The 18,225-nt window shown below is 45.4% G+C and overlaps 1 protein-coding gene across 2 annotated transcripts in view; it reads left to right on the top strand.

Moving 5' to 3' along the window:
* Positions 1 to 15,621: 15,621 nt before the first annotated feature.
* B3gntl1 (UDP-GlcNAc:betaGal beta-1,3-N-acetylglucosaminyltransferase like 1) overlaps positions 15,622 to 18,225 on the top strand; it is a 73,336-nt gene continuing 70,732 nt past the window's right edge. For both annotated transcript variants that reach the window (XM_057774428.1, XM_057774427.1), the window contains exons 1-3: positions 15,622 to 15,735; positions 17,865 to 17,981; positions 18,068 to 18,167. In XM_057774428.1, the coding sequence (XP_057630411.1) occupies positions 15,688 to 15,735; positions 17,865 to 17,981; positions 18,068 to 18,167 (265 nt within the window). In that variant the 5' untranslated portion in view covers positions 15,622 to 15,687. The remainder of the gene's footprint in view (positions 15,736 to 17,864; positions 17,982 to 18,067; positions 18,168 to 18,225) is intronic.

Here is an 18,225-nt window from a genome sequence, read left to right as displayed (position 1 = left end):
AACCCTAGCCTGGGCAAGTCATTGTGTCACATAAACTTGGGTACCTTATTGAAAATTAGACCCCCCTCCCAATAACAAAAGCTAACTCACCTAAGGCAGGTGACATGCCTTGTTACCGTAGTGCATGGCAACAGCCTTACTACCAGGAGGCAAACTCTAGGTTGTCAGCCTGTACAGCCACCACTCTCTCCCTTGTTCCTCTCCTGTCTGTGAGCATTTTTAATCCCTCGCTTCCCCATGGTCTGTGGTATATTACATAATTTCAGGTTATCCTCAATGGTCAAGTCATTATGGAGGTGGAGGCAGGTGTCACCAGGATCACCCTGAATCCTCAAACATTCAAAGACATCCACTCTAGAGCAAGGTTCAGCCAAGTATCTAGGATGCTGGATAAGTCACCCTAGAGAACTTTCTGGCATACTGGGGTCACAGAGTTGATGACATAGGCTGCCACTGGCAAATAAAATCTGAGTCTCTTGGTGGCTGTCCTCTCATTGTTTTGGCTATCCTGGGTTTTTTGTTTCTCCATATAAAGTTGATTATTGTCCTCTCAAGATCTGTGAAGAATTTTGATGGGATTTTAATGGGGATTGCATTGAATCTATAAATTGCCCTTGGTAGGATTGCCATTTTTACTATGTTGATCCTCCCTATCCAAGAGCAAGGGAGATCCTTCCATTTTCTGGTATCCTCCTCAATTTCTTTCTTCATTGACTTAAAGTTCTTGTCAAATAGATCCTTTACTTCCTTGGTTAGGGTTACCCCAAGATATTTTATGCTATTTGTGGCTATCGTGAAGGGTGATGCTTCTCTGATTTCCATCTCTGCTTCCTTATCCTTTGTGTATAGGAGGGCAACTGATTTTTTGGAATTGATCTTGTATCCTGCAACGCTACTAAAGGTGTTTATCAGCTGAAGGAGTTCTTTGCTGGAGTTTTTGGGGTCGCTTATGTACACTATCATATCGTCTGCAAATAATGAAAGTTTAACTTCTTCCTTTCCGATTTGAATCCCTTTGATCCCCTTATGTTGTCTTATTGCTATTGCTAGAATTTCAAGCACTATATTAAAGAGGTATGGAGAGAGTGGACAACCTTGTCGTGTTCCTGATTTTAGTGGAATAGCTTTGAGTTTCTCTCCATTTAAGTTGATGTTAGCTGACGGCTTGCTATAAATAGCTTTTATTATAGTTAGGAACGACCCTTGTATTCCTAATCTCTCTAAGACCTTTATCATAAAGGGATGTTGAATTTTGTCAAATGCTTTTTCAGCATCTAATGAAATGATCATATGGTTTTTTACTTTCAGATTATTTATATGATGGATTACATTGATAGATTTTCGTATGTTGAACCAGCCCTGCATCTCTGGGATGAAGCCTACTTGATCATAATGGATAATTTTTCTAATGTGTTCTTGGATTCGGTTTGCCAATATTTTATTGAGTATTTTTGCGTCGATGTTCATGAGTGAGATTGGCCTGTAGTTCTCTTTCTTGGTTGTGTCTTTGTGTGGTTTTGGTATCAGAGTAACTTCAGCTTCATAAAAGGAATTTGGCAAAGACTTCTCTGTTTCAATATTGTGAAATACATTAAGGAGTATAGGTATTAGGTCTTCTTGGAAGTTCTGGTAGAATTCTGCATTGAAGCCGTCTGGTCCTGGGCTTTTTTTGGTGGGGAGGTTTTTTATAACAACTTCTAATTCTTCGCGACTAACAGGTCTATTTAGATTGTTCACCTGGTCCTGGTTTAACTTTGGTATATGGTACTTATCTAAAAAAGTTTCCATTTCTATAACATTTTCCAATTTTGTGACATACAGGTTTTTGTAGTAAGATCTAATGATTCTCTGAATTTCCTCTGAGTCTGTGGTTATGTCTCCCTTTTCGTTTCTGATTTTGTTAATTTGTGTATTCTCTCTCCGCCGTTTGATTAGTTTGGATAGGGGTTTATCAATCTTATTGATTTTCTCCATGAACCAGCTTTTTGTTTCATTGATTCTTTGGATTGTTTTCTGTGTTTCTATTTTGTTGATTTCAGCCCTCAATTTGATTATTTCCAGTCTTCTACTTCTCCTAGGTGAGTCTGCTTCTTTTTTTTCTAAAGCTTTCAGGTGGGCTATTAAGTCTCCAATGTGTGCTTTCTCCATTTTCTTTAAGTGGGCACTTAATGCTATGAACTTTCCTCTTAGCACTGCTTTCATAGTGTCCCATAGGTTTGAGTATGTTGAGTCTTCGTTTTCATTGAATTCAAGAAAGACTTTAATTTCTTTCTTTATTTCTTCCTTGATCCAGGTGTGGTTCAGTAGTTGACTGTCCAGTTTCCATGAGTTCATAGGCTTTCTGGGGATAGCATTGTTGTTGAATTCTAACTTTAATCCATGGTGATCTGATAAGACACAGGTGGTTACCGATTTTTTTTGTAACTGTGTAAGTTTGCTTTGTTACCGAGTATGTGGTCTATTTTCGAGAAGGTTCCATGAGCTGCAGAGAAGAAGGTATATTCTTTCCTATTTGGGTGGAATGTTCTATAGATGTCTGTTAAGTCCATTTGATTCATTACCTCCCTTAATCCTCTTATTTCTCTGTTAGGTTTCTGTCTGATTGACCCGTCCATTGGTGAGAGAGGAGTGTTGAAATCTCCTACTATTAGTGTGTGTGGTTTGATGACTGCCTTGAGTTTTAGTAACGTTTCTTTTACATAAGTGGGTGCTTTTATATTAGGGGCATATATATTCAGGATTGAGATTTCATCCTGGTCCCTATGGTCACTGCCACAGTATGGAAGGAAAGATAAGGTGCTGTCCCCTAGGGAGTCCTGCCAGCATGGAGAAGCTACACAAATAGATAGGTAGAGGGTCAGTTGTAGACTGGGCCTCAAAATCTAAACTCAGCTTATCCAGCTACAAACGGCCCAGGAAGAACTCAGGCTCACTCAAACGCCTAGGTCCAAAGAAAAGCCATTCCGTGGTAATTCCAGGCTACAAGTCTGCTGGGCACAGCTACCTGTGTGTTTTTCCTGTGTCTCTTACCCCCACACTTTCCAGGGACAGCATTCCAAACTACATATCTGTGCTGGCTCATTTTATGTCACCTTGACACAAGCTAGGTTATCTCTAGGAAGAGGGAATCATAATGGAGAAAACGCCTCCATAAGATTGGCTTGTGAGTGAGTCCATAGTACATTCTGACTGCTGATTGATATGGCAAGGTGATGGGGTGGGGGGAAGCAGCGCAGGCTGAGCAAGTCACAAAGAGCAAGCCAGTAAGCAGCACTCCTCCCTGGCCTTTACATCCCTGCTATCAGCTACCTACCCTGTTTGAGTTCCTGCCGTGACTTCTCTCAGTGACGGACCTTGATGTGGAACTATAAGCTGAAATCAACCCTTCCTCTCTAAGTTGCCTTTGGTCATGGTGTTTTATCGCAGCAATATAAACCCTAACTAAGAAAATATCAAATTCAGTCCTACTCAGATGACAGGTGTCTGTGACCCCCGACCTCATTTGAGAGCTGCTTTAGGTCACCCCATCTCTGCCATCCCCTCAACCCCACAGTCTGTTCTTCCCTTCTGCAGGAAGTCCTTCTATTAAGGACCTTCCAACACTGTCTCCAAACTGCTGGCTCTGTGGGGGCAGGGACAGGGTCTTTTTTGTGCACTGCCAAGTCCCCTTTGGCTGGCGGAGACCAACGATCACGTGAGCTGTTTGCTGATGCAGGTCCAGAATTCTGGGGCCAGGAAGTATCACAGGCAGCAGGGAGGAAAAGGGCTGGCTCAAGACAGACCCTGAGACATTTGGGGAGTAACGTCTCAAGAAGAGGGATAACCATGCTTTTTATGCCCATGAGGTGCTGGCTGAACGTGGCTCCAGACCCAAACAATTCTGGCCCAGTTAACACAGAACCCACAGCCATGAGGCACAGAACACTTCATGCCAGGAGGTTTTGCTTCCCACTTTCCCCTTTACTGCGGAAGCTGAGAGCCAATATCTATCTGCTTTCCTGGTACACAAGCACCAAAAAGTTCGGCTGGCATGTGGCATGGTAGCTGCCCAGTGCTGGGCAGATGCTAGGAATGAACAAATGAATTCCAGGGATATCTCTCTCTACCACAAATGTAGAAACTAAGGCTGTATGTACCTACATACAGTTAGAAACAGAGAATACCAAAATGTTCAAATCACTCAAAATGTTCAAAGCGCTTTTTGAGTGGATCTCACACAATAACATAGAATTGGCTAGCTTAGGCCTATACGATGATTTGTATTATCTGGTTAATTTGATCAGCTGACATGGTACGGTCAGGTGGTATCCTGAGCTCTCTTGTAGTTTATATTATTATTCTATGGGTTTTGGTGACTGGCGACAGTATCCTGGGTCGGGGTACCTATCTTTATACAGTTTTGTTGGGTGGCAGAGCACTTCAGATGTCAAATAATTCTATACCCAAATCCCACGCCATCTCCTCTTGAGGAGACCGGTGTTGGGAGCTGGATGGGGTGTCCTCTCTCCCTGGCTAAAGGAGTGGACTGGCGTGGAGGCTACAGTGCCTCTGGCTTTTCAGGTGAGTAGTTGCTCTGTGTTCAGCACCAGAAGCAAACTCCTCAACTGCTGCTGAGCAAGGGAGTTTGCCTTTGCTTCTTTCTGAACAAGTTTTTGTATTCTGTTAGCTCGGAGAGTGTCTAGTATTTTCACTACTGCTTTGCTGCCTGTCAGAATTAACGCTGTGCTTTGTGAATTTAAGCCACATACGAATAAAAGGTGGTAACCAGCAACCCTGTACCTGACCAAACACTGTGGCTCCTGCCAGTCTGCCTGGGTTAGAAGATTTGTGCTTCCACCAGCCTCTCAACAGACCACAAGTAAAAAGCCTCATGGATTTGTTTGTTATATGTCTACCTGCGTTAGTCTATTTCCTGTGGTTACAACGCGATGGCCTGGGTGACTTCAAAAGAATGGAAGTTTGTCGCGTGGTTCCAGAGGCTGGTTGAACCTAACAGCATGGCATCGGCATCTGATGTAGTCTTGTGCTGTCAGCTATGGCCTAGTGAATATATCACACGATGAAATAGACAGTGTTGCCTGCTGGGGTGAATGCAGCAGCATCTCCCCCTCCTTTTTCTTTAGTGTCTGGCTATATTGTCCAGGCTAGACTTGAACTCCTAGTCCAAATGATCCTTCCAGCTCAGCCGGCCAAGGAGTTGGGACTACAAATACAGGCTATCATCCTCATCTTCTGTTGCTTCATTCTAGTCGTCAGTGCTACTGTAGATTATACTCCGATGACCTCATCTAATCCAAACGCCCTCTCAGCAGCAATGGGAAACACAGCTCAGTGCTGCCAGCCTGAGGAATTATTTTCAGAGGCCACTACTTAAGTGAAACTGGGATTCTTGACTTACACCACAGAAAAGAATTACAAAATGAGACAGTATGAAGCAAACTCGAAGTTGATTAAGGAAAAGTCAGTTGCTGGGAGGCTGGAGCAGGATTGTCAAGTGTAAAGACAGGCTGAGCTACAAAGTGAGTTCCAGGCCACCCTGGCATGAACAGGGAGATCCTGTCTCCAAAAAAGCCAAAATAAACAAGATGTTTTAATACAGTTTTAAGTTCCAGTATTAAGAGGGAAAAAGAAAGCTAGGCAGTGGTGGCACACACCTTTAATCCCAGCACTTGGGAGGCAGAGGCAGACAAATCTCTGTGAGTTCGAGGCCAGCCTGGTCTACAGAGTGAGTTCTAGGACAGCTAGGGTTGTTACACAGAGAAACCCTGTCTCATAAAACAAACAAACAAAAAACAATAAAAAAGAAAAAGATGTAAGTGGCCAAGAATGTGTGAAAATATATTTTTTAGGTTTTAACTTATTTATTTTTATTTTTCTGTGAATTGGTGTTTTGCCTGTGTGTATATCTGTGTGAGGGATCAGTTCCCCTGGACCCCGAGTTTCAGACAGTTATGAACTACCGTGTGGGTCCTGGGAATTGAACTCAGGTCCTCTGGAAAAGCAGCCAGTGCCTTAACCTGAGCCATCTCTACAGCCCATGAGAACATCTTAAAAGAGTCAAACTTAGGTATATATGTGATTTTGGTAGCCTTCGAAGTTTTATTGTTCAAGGGATTTAAAAATTAAAATGTTTTGGTATACTTACTACGTCAAAAATTCTAAGGAATTGTTATTTAGTAAATGAGATCATAGATTGTTTCTGAGTATATATAAGTATACAGGGTGATAATATGGAAATAGGTCTAAAAAGTTGAGGGAATCTTTATATGTTGCTCACATAAAAAAATCATATTATTCTCAGTCAGCGGGGGTAAGGGACTCTTTCCTTTCCCATTCCTCTTTTATTTTCCCTGTCTTTCTATCCTGACTTATTTCAATCTCTAAATACCACCAACATATGTGTTACTTTGGGGATAAAGCTTTTATAACACATGGATTGTGAGGGGCCAGGCGCTAACCATGGCAGTTTCCTTGGGGGGACAAATGTTCACTTTCTCCCAAGATTTGTAAATGTAAGGGGCCTATAAATCATGGGTGCGCTAAACAAACCAGAGGCGTGGCTATACATTCTAGGGTGACACTCAGGATGCAAGGTTTCCTGGTTCAAGAACAGATTTTGGCTTTTACTGTGCCTGGGGCATTTACAAAGGCTGGGTGGGATCTTCGCACGGCTGGGTAAGGCCCGTCGAACAGCCATGAACAACCGAAGGGTTCCTCATCAGCGTGGCTGGGTTATCCCTCCTCTAGAACTGAGAGGGACTGGCCCTGCTGGCAGGCTGTTGTCTTCCCAGGGCCTCCCTGATTTCCATGGGGGTCTATGAAGGGTCAGACTACCTAACTGCTGGAAGTCACCAAAGAGGCCTGTGGTGAGGCGCCTCTAAGCCATCGCTAGCTGGAAAGCCCATGTCCTGCTCACTAGCCTGTAGTTTTGGTTGACTTAACTTCCTTTTCTTCCTCCTTAATACCTGCTCCCCTAAATAGTGCAGATCTCAGAAGGAAAGAGAATTAGAGACTTCAAAATGTACAAGGAGTTGTGGGCAGCTGAGAAAATAACTTCTGGCAGCCACCCTATGTTGGTATTATAAAGCCCACTTCAGACACTATCACAGGTACCAGGCCCTTATAGTCCCCCTGTTTCTGCCTGACTTAGCATCTCATATAATCTTCTGTAAAGCTCACATAACCCAGAGAAACACAGAATGAATTTTCAGTTTATTCTGGGGGATACAGAAAAAGATATAAATGAGCAGCCAGGTGATAAGTACATTTTAGTACTGAGAATCCTAAGAAGAGGACCTTCCGTCCCTGTGGAATTAGGCTGTACCTGTCTGGTACCCTCACATGCTGAAAAACTCGGTTTCATTGTTTAGGGGTCTTCTCACCAAAGCAAAAGATGCTTCTGTTGTCCAGGAAATTCCAAATTCAGGGCTGAGTCAGGAACAAAGACAGAAACCAAATACATATCTATTACATGTGGACATCCAAGGAGACTCTCCTATTTAGCACATCTCAGGCCAATTCTGAATGAAATGTGGACTGGAGGCAGTTTGTCAGAAACATCACCTCTGTGGGCCATCCCTCCATGAGGATACCCAAGTTGTAGCTGCCTGTCTTTATTAGCCACAACCCTCAGGAATCAGATTTCACCTCGGCAGCCCATGGCGCATGGTCATCCAGTACTAGGAGCACGGAGTTTAGTTCCCAGGGCCTGACACATCCCACCACCCAGCTGCCACTTCCTCTATGTGAAACTTTAGGGCATCCTCACACCCGCCCCAGTATTTCTTTGTTGTTGTTTTACCTATATTTTATATAGTAAAAGTGCATTACTTCGGCAATAGAAGCCATGCTCCCTAGCCACCCATCCCTCTGATGACTTATTCTCTGGATCCCGTCCGTGTGTCCTTATCTAGGCCATGGGCAGCCACGGCAGGAAAGATGTTAGGAGACAGGCATGCTACAAAGGACTCCCCACCTGGAGACGCAGCAAAATCCTGGAGTGGGTCCGGTCCCACAACCAGTGAGTGCCTTCAAGGAGCACTAAATTCCCAGGTTGCTGCTTCCCCTGTGGGGTATGAGTAATGGTGAAGATGAAACCCAGGGCTGGCAGTAGAGGTGGGGCTTTGTATGCCAGCCCGTTAAGTGTGCAATGTAAATGAGATTGTCCCCTCTCTTCCTTCTCTGTACTATGAGCTGAACCTTCACTGACTCCTCATGATAGATGTTGAAGATGTTGATAGTGTTGTCCACATGGGTCAGCCCCCAAGAATCTCCTGGGTCTTGCATCCTCTCCAGGACTGCTTTCTTGCTGTAGACACCTACAGCCACAGCGTCATGCCTTGTTGGTCTCCCTGGTAACTGGAGTGAGAGTCTGAGCTGAGTGATTGTGGGATCCAGTTGGAGCCCCTCCTCACTCATCTGGCTACAATTAGCACTAGTTGTATCTTGTTGCCAGGGGTTGTTTGTGTCTAAGAACCACATTTAAGCAAAGCAGTTACCAATAGGCCTAACGTTAGCCTTCTTGGAAATGAATGGACTTGTATCAGATGAGATTGAAAATGACAAGACCTCGTGGGCCCAGGGCTGCAGCATTTGGCAGCACAGGGGCTCTGTGTCTGGAGGCCATGGCCCTTGGGGAAGAGCGAGCTATTTTTGCCGTCTGAGGTTTAGTACTTCCTGCCTGGATGCTTTGGAAGTACAGGAAACATATGAGGTTTAGCTGAGGGAAAGTGCTTCCCAAAGCATGAGCCCTGGGTGTGTGTGGGGGGGCGGCGGGAGTGGGGGAGGCTCTTTACATCATGATGCTGGAGAACTTGGCTGGCAAGAAGACAGTAGAGTCTCCTGGGGATTCACAAGAGGTTATCTTCCCCAGTTCACCTTTTCCAGAGGAAAATATCCTCAAACCTTATGCAAACTATAATTTTAGGATGGAAAATAAGTCAGAGCTGTTTATGCTATGGAAATCACACGTGCACAAGCAGAGAAAAATGAGTGAAGGAAGTCAAGCCAGATGGGTAGTGTGAGAACAGCATCCTACAGTGTGGGGGACAGGGTACCACGTAAACTGTTGGAGCTCCAGCAGCCACACTCACCTTGCTTATGATACTGGCATAGGATCTCTCAGGGGCAGGCTATTCTGGTCAAATGTATTCTGAGAAAACACAGGAAACTCCCTTCCCACAAAACTAACACAAGTGCCGGCTGAGGCCCTCAGGCATGGCTGACCCAAACTGAGGTTGGGGCGTGGGCCATCCTTCCTGGATATCACACACCTGGCACACACCTGCGCACGCTGGCCATACTAGTTTGTCCAGTATCTTCTGTTTCATCCTCCAAGTCAGAGAAGGACATAAGCTGACTAGCTGACTAGCTGTTCTTTGAGCCCCGAGCTTGCCAGGACAGTCCGGCAAGCTACATTCTTAAGGTGATAACTAGGAGGAAGTGAGGTTCAGGTGTTCAGCATCAAAGGGACATTGTGCTGGACACGCTCCTCTTGGAGGCTGTGTTTTTCCAGTTTGGTGGCATCCACTGGTATGGACTCCTTGAGCCTCTACTATGTGTAGAACTTACTGGGCCTCATTGATTAGGATGTGATCTGCTGCTTGACCTTGGAAGCTGCCATCTAGGGAATAGAGCGGGTGCTGCCTGCAAACTGTGAAACTTATTGAGAAAGGGCTGGGGTAGTGGCAGGGTAGACAGGGATGGAATACCTGCCACCCAGCCTAGTTGGTAAGTGTCCCTAAAGATGACATTTAGTCCTCAGCCTCTCAGCTGAGCTCCACTAAAGAAAAGTGGAGATTGTGAGGCTGTGGGGCTCATGAGGATCATGAAACCCTGGGAAGGGTCAGGACAGGTAGAAGTGAGTTGGGCTGCAAAATGGCCAGGAAAGTGATCTGGAGATGATGGAAATCATTCTGCCCACCCTTGCTGGACTTCAAAGAAGTGAGGACAGACAACATTCAAAAGTACCCACAAAGGGGCTTCCTGTTGACATTTTCACTCCTTCCCCTTCTCTGGGGCCAAAGCCTCTCTGGGCTCCACCCACCCTGCTGGGGTCACTGGCAGACGGTGGATATGAAACCATGCCACCCAGCTCCCAACCCTGCTGCAGTGCCTTTTTTTTTTTTTTGAAACTCAGTTTGAAAGCCAGATGGTACCCCACACGCCAGCCAGCACTAGGCTGCCCACCAGCACCCTACAGTTTGTGCTGAAAAACAGAAATAAACAGACTAACATAGACCAGAAGTCATGTAGAACCCTAAATAAATACACACTCAGGAGTCCAAGACAACAGGAGTCCATACTAACAGGAGGCCACTCCAAGGTGGACGGATAATCCTTCTTATCTCCATGCCTCTAGGACAGTCAATCTTTTCATAGGTAAGAAGAAAGCCATAAGCCTTTTGTTAGCGCTACAGATACAAACACCTATATCCCACCTTGTTTCATCCATGACAGACACAAGGCTTCTAGGGGGCACCGGTTCAAGGGCTAGGTAAGAAAATAGGTACCACACCTTGCTTGGTAGGTGTTTGAGACAAGATGTGGGGCACTGGATCCTCTTCCAGAAGGCAGTAAGGGAGTAGACATGGCTTCTTGCCGTTTCTAATGGTTACAGACGATGCAGGATGACAAGCCAGGGTGGCTGAGCTCAAGGATGGGCAGGGGAGAGACTCAGAAGGGTCTGTGTTCCAAATCGCCAGGGAGATGAGACTCTCACCTTGCACTTTCTTCCAGATGCCCATACTTACTCATCTGCATCCTTCATCCCTCCTCCTCTTTGCTCTGCTTCAAGACAACATGCTCTCACCAGGCAGTTGTAGCAGGCAAAAAACCAAAACCAAAACCAAACAAAAAGACAACATGCTCTCAATACAGTAAACAAAATGCCTTGCCCGTTTCCCGTTGTCTGCCAGTGTCAGTGCCGGTATCCATAGCCTGGCCCTTTGGTGGTATTTTGGTGAGACTTTCACAACCTCAAAAGGCTCAAGCTTAGGCTCCACTACTCTTGGATTTAAGAACAGCCCCTGCTACCACCATGAACTTATATAGCACTTTAGCACTCTGAATGTTTGCAAAAGGAACTTCTAGGTGTGTGACAAAGCTTTTCCTAAGGAGATGGCAGAAACATCTCACCCCAGACAGGAAACTCATGACAGATCAAAGTACAGATACCACTCAAGTCCAGTTTGATGAACCAGTGAGTTTTATTGGGGTTGCTTTCAAGAATAGAAATGACTCAAAGACACTGCATCACTAAGGGCCACCCCAGCTGGGAACATAGAGCACACTGCCCAGCCTACAGGTAGCTCAACAGGTTGGAGAGTGTCCTCTCTAGGTGCCTCAGCTGGTCTTAAGCTGTTCCTGGCAAGCTGGTTTCTGCGTCTTTGAGGCAGCTGTTTTGATCTGAGCCTTCTTTGCAGCTCAGCTTCTTTCAGTCTGAAAGGGGTTTTGTCAGCTTTTGTTTACTTTGGCAGGAAGGAGGCCTAGTGAATCTGGTTAGTTTCAGGGACTTCCTGAAGCTATTTTGAGTTATTTACCTGCTTGCTTAAGGAGCTTCCCTGCAGGATGGAATATTTCATCATCAGGAAACAACGCCAGGGCTGTCAACATGGCTCAGGCATGAAGAGCACTGGTTGTTCCTGTGAGGACCTGAGTCTGATTCCCAGCACCCACATGTCAGTGCACAATCATTGGTAACTCCAGTTCTAGGAGATCCAGCGCCCTCTTCTGGCCTCCACAGGTATCATACATACATGCTACACATACATATATGTATGCAGAACACCCATGCACATAAAAAGATAGCCATAATTTTTAAAAAGAGAACATCTAGTGTTGGAGGACACAGCAAAAAGCAACTTTCCTATTGCAAAGAGATTACAGGCAGTGAGTGAAAGGACCAGTATTACACTCCAAGACCAAGGTCTCAGCACAAAGGAGATTTATTTGCCCCAGAGGGACAAAGGGCAGGAAATAAGAGACAAAGATAGGAGATAAATGATGAGGGAGAAGGGGAAAAATAACAAGGGAGAGGGGGAGGGGATTATTTGTCCTAAAGGGACAAAGGCCTGACACTGGATAGAGAGACAGAGGTGACTCACAGGCAAACAGCAGTTTATAAAGGTAAAAGGGGAAGCCCTGTGTTAGGATGAGAGTTTTTCATTTGTTTATTTGTTTGTTTGTTTTTAGATTGGGCATGTTAATTAAGGCAGTCAAAGGGAGCTTTTGATTGCTCGACTTCAATACTCTGATAGCTGGATCTTGGTAGTTAGCCTCAGGAAGTGGAAGTGGCCATATAAGGGAATAGACCTCGATGGGTAGCTTCAGGACTTATGGTTTTAGCAAGAAAGAAGGAGTGGTCAGAGAACAAGGCCTGCCAGAGCCCTGTTTGCCATGCTGGTCAGCTGGAGCTCCTTTCATTGAGATATAAACAGCTCCAGCCTACTTCAAACGCCATGTTCTGCAAAGGTGCAGGAACTACCTATACCTCCTTCATCTTCGACCCCCTATCTCCAGCCCCTTGTAGGAGCTAGAATGCTAGTTACTACGAAGTCATTTAAAATGAAACTATTCCCCACACCTTCATTCTGAGAGACCATTAGGGAGGTCTTTAAAAACAAATTCTCAGATTGCTTTGATCAGACTTAAAGATGAGGCTGTATATCATCGCATCTAATGCTCTCTTCTTTTATTGGCTTTGCAGATAAGACACAACTTCAGTACAACTATCACGCATGACATAGTGCTTTGCTTTGTGAGAAGTTACAGAGTATTTTGTATTTGATCTTAGGTTTATTGGTCATTCTGGCTGCTCAACCCCAAAATAATCATACAGAAACTGTATTAATTAAATCACTGCTTGGCCCATTAGCTCTAGCTTCTTATTGGCTAACTCTTACATCTTAATTTAACCCATCTCCATTAATCTGTGCATCACCATGAGGTCATGGCCTACCAGCAAAGTTTCAGCGCATCTGTCTCCAGCAGCAGCTCCATGGCTTCTCTCTGACTCCACCTCCTTTCTCCCAGCATTCAGTTTAGTTTTCCCTGCCTATATAAGTTTTGCCCTCCTATAGGTCCAAAGCAGTCCTTTATTAACCACCGATATTCACAGCATACAGAGGGGAATCCCACATCACTTAGGTGTTTTTTTGTTTTGTTTTACGAGAGGGTTTTTTTCTGTGTAGCCTTGGATGTCCTGGAACTCACTCTGTAGACCAGGCTGGCCTCAAATTCAGAGATCTTCCTGCTTCTGCCTCCCAAGTACTGGGATTAAAAGCGTGCAGAAAACATTTTTTTTTTATATGAAAGAGGTGCTCATAGACATTCCCATATGCCTTAGTGGGTTCATCTAGGTTAGAGGGGTTGCACAATGCTAGCCGAAGCACACTCAATATACAGAGCTCCGGGGTCCTTGTCACCTGCTTACCTTCTTTATGTGATGTAAGTTAGGGAGCTCACGGTACTTGCAGAGGGTTAGGGTTAGGGTCTATCGTAGTCCCGTTCGTTTATATAGGCAGGAAAAGGTTTGGCAATGCCTAGAACAGGCTGTAGAAACAGGTTGGGTTCCACTTCATCTCCTAAAATCAAGCTTGTAAGACTGCTAAGGGGCTGGGCAGTGGTGGCACACACCTTTAATCCCAGAACCCAGGAGGCAGAGGCTGGCGGATCTCTGTGAGTTCAAAGTCAGCCGGGTCTACAGAGTGAGTTCTAAGACAGGCTCCAAAGCTACAGAGAAACCCTACCTTGAAAAACAAAACAAAACAAGCAAACAAACAAGACTGCTAAGGGTACTAGGTTCCTTTGCTGTACTACCAGGGAGATTCTTTCCTTGGAAGAAAAGCAGGCCACTGTTTCCTACTGAGGAAAGTGTTTCAATGTATCAACACTACAGTCCTTAGCCAGAGAGTTGGCTCAGCAATTATGAGCACTTGTTGATCTTGCAGAGACATGGTTTTGATTCCTAACACCAACTTAGTGGCTCACAATTCTGTAATTCCAGCTCAGGGGATCTGACACCCTTTTCTAACCTTCATGGACACTAGGAAGGCATGTGGTACACACACATACATACAGGCAAAACACTCAAATACATAAAATAATCTAAAACTAAAGTTTAAAAAAGAGCACTGCAATTCTCTGAAGCTTTGAGGAGATCGTTTGTTATTTTTAAATTATATTTTCTTTAGTTGTTTTGCATGTGTTTTGGGGGTGTGGGTGACTATGAACTGCCTACATGTTTGGAGGTCAGAAAATAACTTGTGGGGGTAGGTTCTCTCCTTGACACCATGTAGGTCCCGGGGCTCAAAGTTGGGTTTTAAGGCTTGGCAGCAAGCAGCTCTATCCACTGAGCCATCTCTCCCATCCCTTCTCCTGCTATTTTTAAATATGGAAACATCTTGAGGGCTGCTTGGTGCCAAGGCCAGTGGGTGACCTCGGTGTCACCCTCTCAGAAATGGAGGGTGTGGACGACCAAAATATGCCATCTTAAAATACACTTCTAGTTGTGGGATGGTTAGTCAGAGTGCAGGCACAAGCGAATGTCAGAAAAGCCTCTGTTTGGAAAAGAAACGCACACGGGTTATTTACACATTAGTAATCACGCATTTTCTCTGAAGACCCTCCTCTCTATCTGGGTTCCCATCCTCCCTCCAGTTACTATCTTTTTTGCGATCCAGAGATTGTCACCTGTACTTTGAGAGTGATTTCCTGAGACCTTTTGGCACTGTGGGACTCCTGTGCTTTGGGACTCTCAGTTCACAGAACACTTCCTTCCCTCGCCAACCTCCAGGAACCCTTGGGCCGGTGAATCTCTGTGTAGCATAGAAACTCAGTCATCTGGCTTTGATTGCGTTTCGCGCCTCTGAATGCAGGCTACACAAATTACCTACTGCTGGTTACTCCAGATCCAGACCAGCCTAGCCAAGCGATCCTCCCACTGGGCGGGGTCCTTTTTCCTCCTCCCGCACAGTCAGACCAAACACAGTTCTAATGAAATGTCGCCTATTTATTTTAAACTTATTGCCATTTCCCTTTTTAAAGTTATTCAGGCCCAACCTCGGGTGGTCGGTTTTGGATTTCCAAGTCGTCACCCACCCGCACAGGGTGGCACCCTCACAAGTTTCCCCCGTTTCTAAAATATTTTTATCACATTCTTATGACTGTGGACTTCGGTTTGCAATTATTTCCATCAGGTGGGGCAAGACGACTTCCGCGGGGCAAGAAGCCACAAAGACCGGCGAGTACTACGAGAAGGGCTGAAAGCCAGGAGCGCCCACGGCCTCCGGGAGCCCAACCCTTTGCTCGGCTAGGCCCTGCCCACACTCAGTGTAGGCTACGGCCACCTCCCGGTCCCAACCCCCTCCTTAGCTGCTCGGGCAGAGCTGGGGGCTTGACCCGCGAGCTCACGAGCCCTTGGATACACCGGCAGGCCGCCTAGCTTGGCTCTCTGCTCGAAGCCCCGCCTTCCCTTCCTGACTGACGTGTCTCTGTACCAATAGAACTTGATTATCTTCTGCCCCGCACGGCCCGAAACCCGCCAGCGGCTAGCGCCTAGCGATCCACGTGGCACGGCGCGCCAATCGGAAGTGGTCCAGTCTCTGCACCGCCTCCCGGAGCCTGCTCTGCAAACCGTGGCTGCTTGTGCTGGACGCGCGTGCAAAAGAAGGGCGGTGGAGCCCTGCCATGCAGCTCCCCAAGGACGCCACTGGGCATGGCCCACTGGCCTCAGTGGTAGGTACGGCGGGGTGAGACACGGCCCCGCCCCTCGTCCCTTCTGTAGCTTTTTCTCCTCCGGACCTGGTAATCATCTTTTTCTGGGCTCGCAGCCGCTAGGGTCTTTCCGGAACGCTGCCACGGGTTCAGGAACCTCAGCTTGGAGGGCACCCACCCTTTCCTGTGTCAAGGCGAACGTGTGTACAGATGGCGCTCCTGCTAGAGTTTTACCGTACACTAACCTACACACCTCCTTGTCCAGCACACTATCGCCCACCCCACTCCCTTAGCCCTGCTCACCTGACAGTATGCCACACCTGTCCCACTTAACCTAGCTGGTGGGGTAGACGTCAGGAGCCAGGACACCTTGTAGGTACGGTTCAGAGACTCAGCGTCATTTGTATTTTTCATGCCAATCTTACTGACATTGGGAACAGGTAAAATCAACGCCTAGCCTAACCTTGTTAAAAATTCACATATCCCTATTTTGTTGTTAGGTCTCCTGTAGCTCTGGCTGGCCTGCAACACAATTAAGGCCTAGCCTAACCTTGTTAAAAATTCACACATCCCCCCTTTTTTTTTTTTATTGTTAGGTCTCCTGTGGCTCTGGCTGGGCTGCAACACCCATAGTTGAGGATGACCGTGAAGTAACACTCCAGCCTCCACACCCACTTAACTGATAACAGATATGAGTCACCCCACACCCTTCTTCACTTGTAGGTCTTGAGAAAATTAAAAATGTTCATTTCCTCTACAAAGTCAGTCCAGAGGACTGGGGTATAACTCTGCTATACACATGCTTAACCTGGGCTCAATCCCAAGAAGCTCAAAAAAATAAATAAAAAGTCTTTAGGCACTCATTTTCAGAACAAACACAGACAGGATGAAATGCCACTTTTGGATCCCCACCTCCTCAAAGAGCATTTTGTTTGTAAAGAACTTGGTAAATTTCAATACTCATAAATTTTTATAACTATGTTCAGTTTCAGTAATTAAAATATTATGTGTAGATGTTATCTATAGTGATTTATTGTCTATATTGTATGTAGGCTTTGTGGAGATTTTGTAGCTACTGTCTGGGTTACATATGTAACATGTGCATGTTATGTGTGTATGTTCACACCTACATAACCTATTGGTTTTCCTTCTGAGAAACTTTTGTATTTGCACAATAACTCAAGGGTGGCACCAATTGTTAATTTCTGTGGCTGTTCTATTTTTTTTAAGATTTATTTATCTATTATGTATACAGTGTTCTGTCTGCCCACATGCCAGGAGAGGGCACCAGATCTCATTACAGATGGCTGTGAGCCACCATGTGGTTACGGGGAATTGAACTCAGGACCTCTGGAAGAGCAGCCAGTGCTCTTAACCTCTGAGCCATCTCTCCAGCCCCATCTGTGGCTGTTCTTTATTGCTCACTCCATCATATAAAATTGAGGTAGTTCCTGTGACAATTGTTCTTTTGGTCATCAAGTTTTAGTGATTTTATTTTATGCCACTTTAGAAACTTTTGATTTTATTTCTCTCACTTCCTGAGAAAAAGTGCTGGTGCCTGAAGTCAAGGACAGAACAAAGATTAAGGGTCTCTACAGGCCCCCTTGGTCCAGCTGTTTGATTAGCTGTGCAGGAGTATGAAGGGGTCACGTTGTTGGAGTTTCTCTAAGGGCGAGTGTGCCATCTAATTAAGGGATGGTTCTCATGAGCGGGGGATAGATGTTAATCAGAATGGTGATACTTTTGTCTCGTGATTAAAATAATGAATTTACCATTGAGCTGGAGGGGTATTTTGATGCTTTTCAGCCCTCCCCCCCTTTCAGAAGCATCTAGAAGGGAATAGGGATAGAGAGATCAGTGGTGAAGGCACTTTGCACCGAGCCTGACAACCTGGACTTGTTCCCCAGTGTCATGTGTACACCTACAGCAACAGATGAATAAATGAAATAACTATTTGAAAGCATCAGGAACTTGAGGGGCCTATTATGTCTTATGGACCAAATGAATGACAAGAGCTTAGAAAGGAGAAATAGATATCTTTGGATTGTTGGGTATGCCTGTCATGAGGCCTGATTCTAGGCCATCTCGTGGATGCTGAAGGGTGTGCAGTTACCCGTGGCTGTTGGCTAACTCATTTCTCTGAATTCTAGACTATTATCCTCCCAGTACACAATGCTGAACTGTGGCTGGATGAGTGCTTGGCGTCTGTGTTACAGCAAGACTTTGAAGGCACCATGGAGCTGTCTGTTTTTAATGATGCCAGCAAGGTATTTATGAGCCAGCTGTTGGGTGACTTAATGTTTTACAAACCACACTTAAGGGCGTTTCCTAACCCGCAGTGTCACACTTACAGGACAATTCTAGGACCATCATTGAGAAATGGAAGGTGAAACTGGAAGATTCTGGCATCTCTGTAGTCATTGGAAGCCATGACTCTCCTTCTCCCAGAGGAGGTAACATGATACATTGTAATTATAGTTTCTTACCAACCCATGAACTTAAATGGTTTCA

This window comes from Chionomys nivalis, chromosome 7 (assembly GCF_950005125.1).
Source record: "Chionomys nivalis chromosome 7, mChiNiv1.1, whole genome shotgun sequence".
In the NCBI taxonomy this organism is placed as follows: domain Eukaryota; kingdom Metazoa; phylum Chordata; class Mammalia; order Rodentia; family Cricetidae; genus Chionomys; species Chionomys nivalis.
The sequence above is the reverse complement of the archived record's forward strand: the minus strand, read 5'-3'. Positions and strand labels throughout refer to the sequence as shown.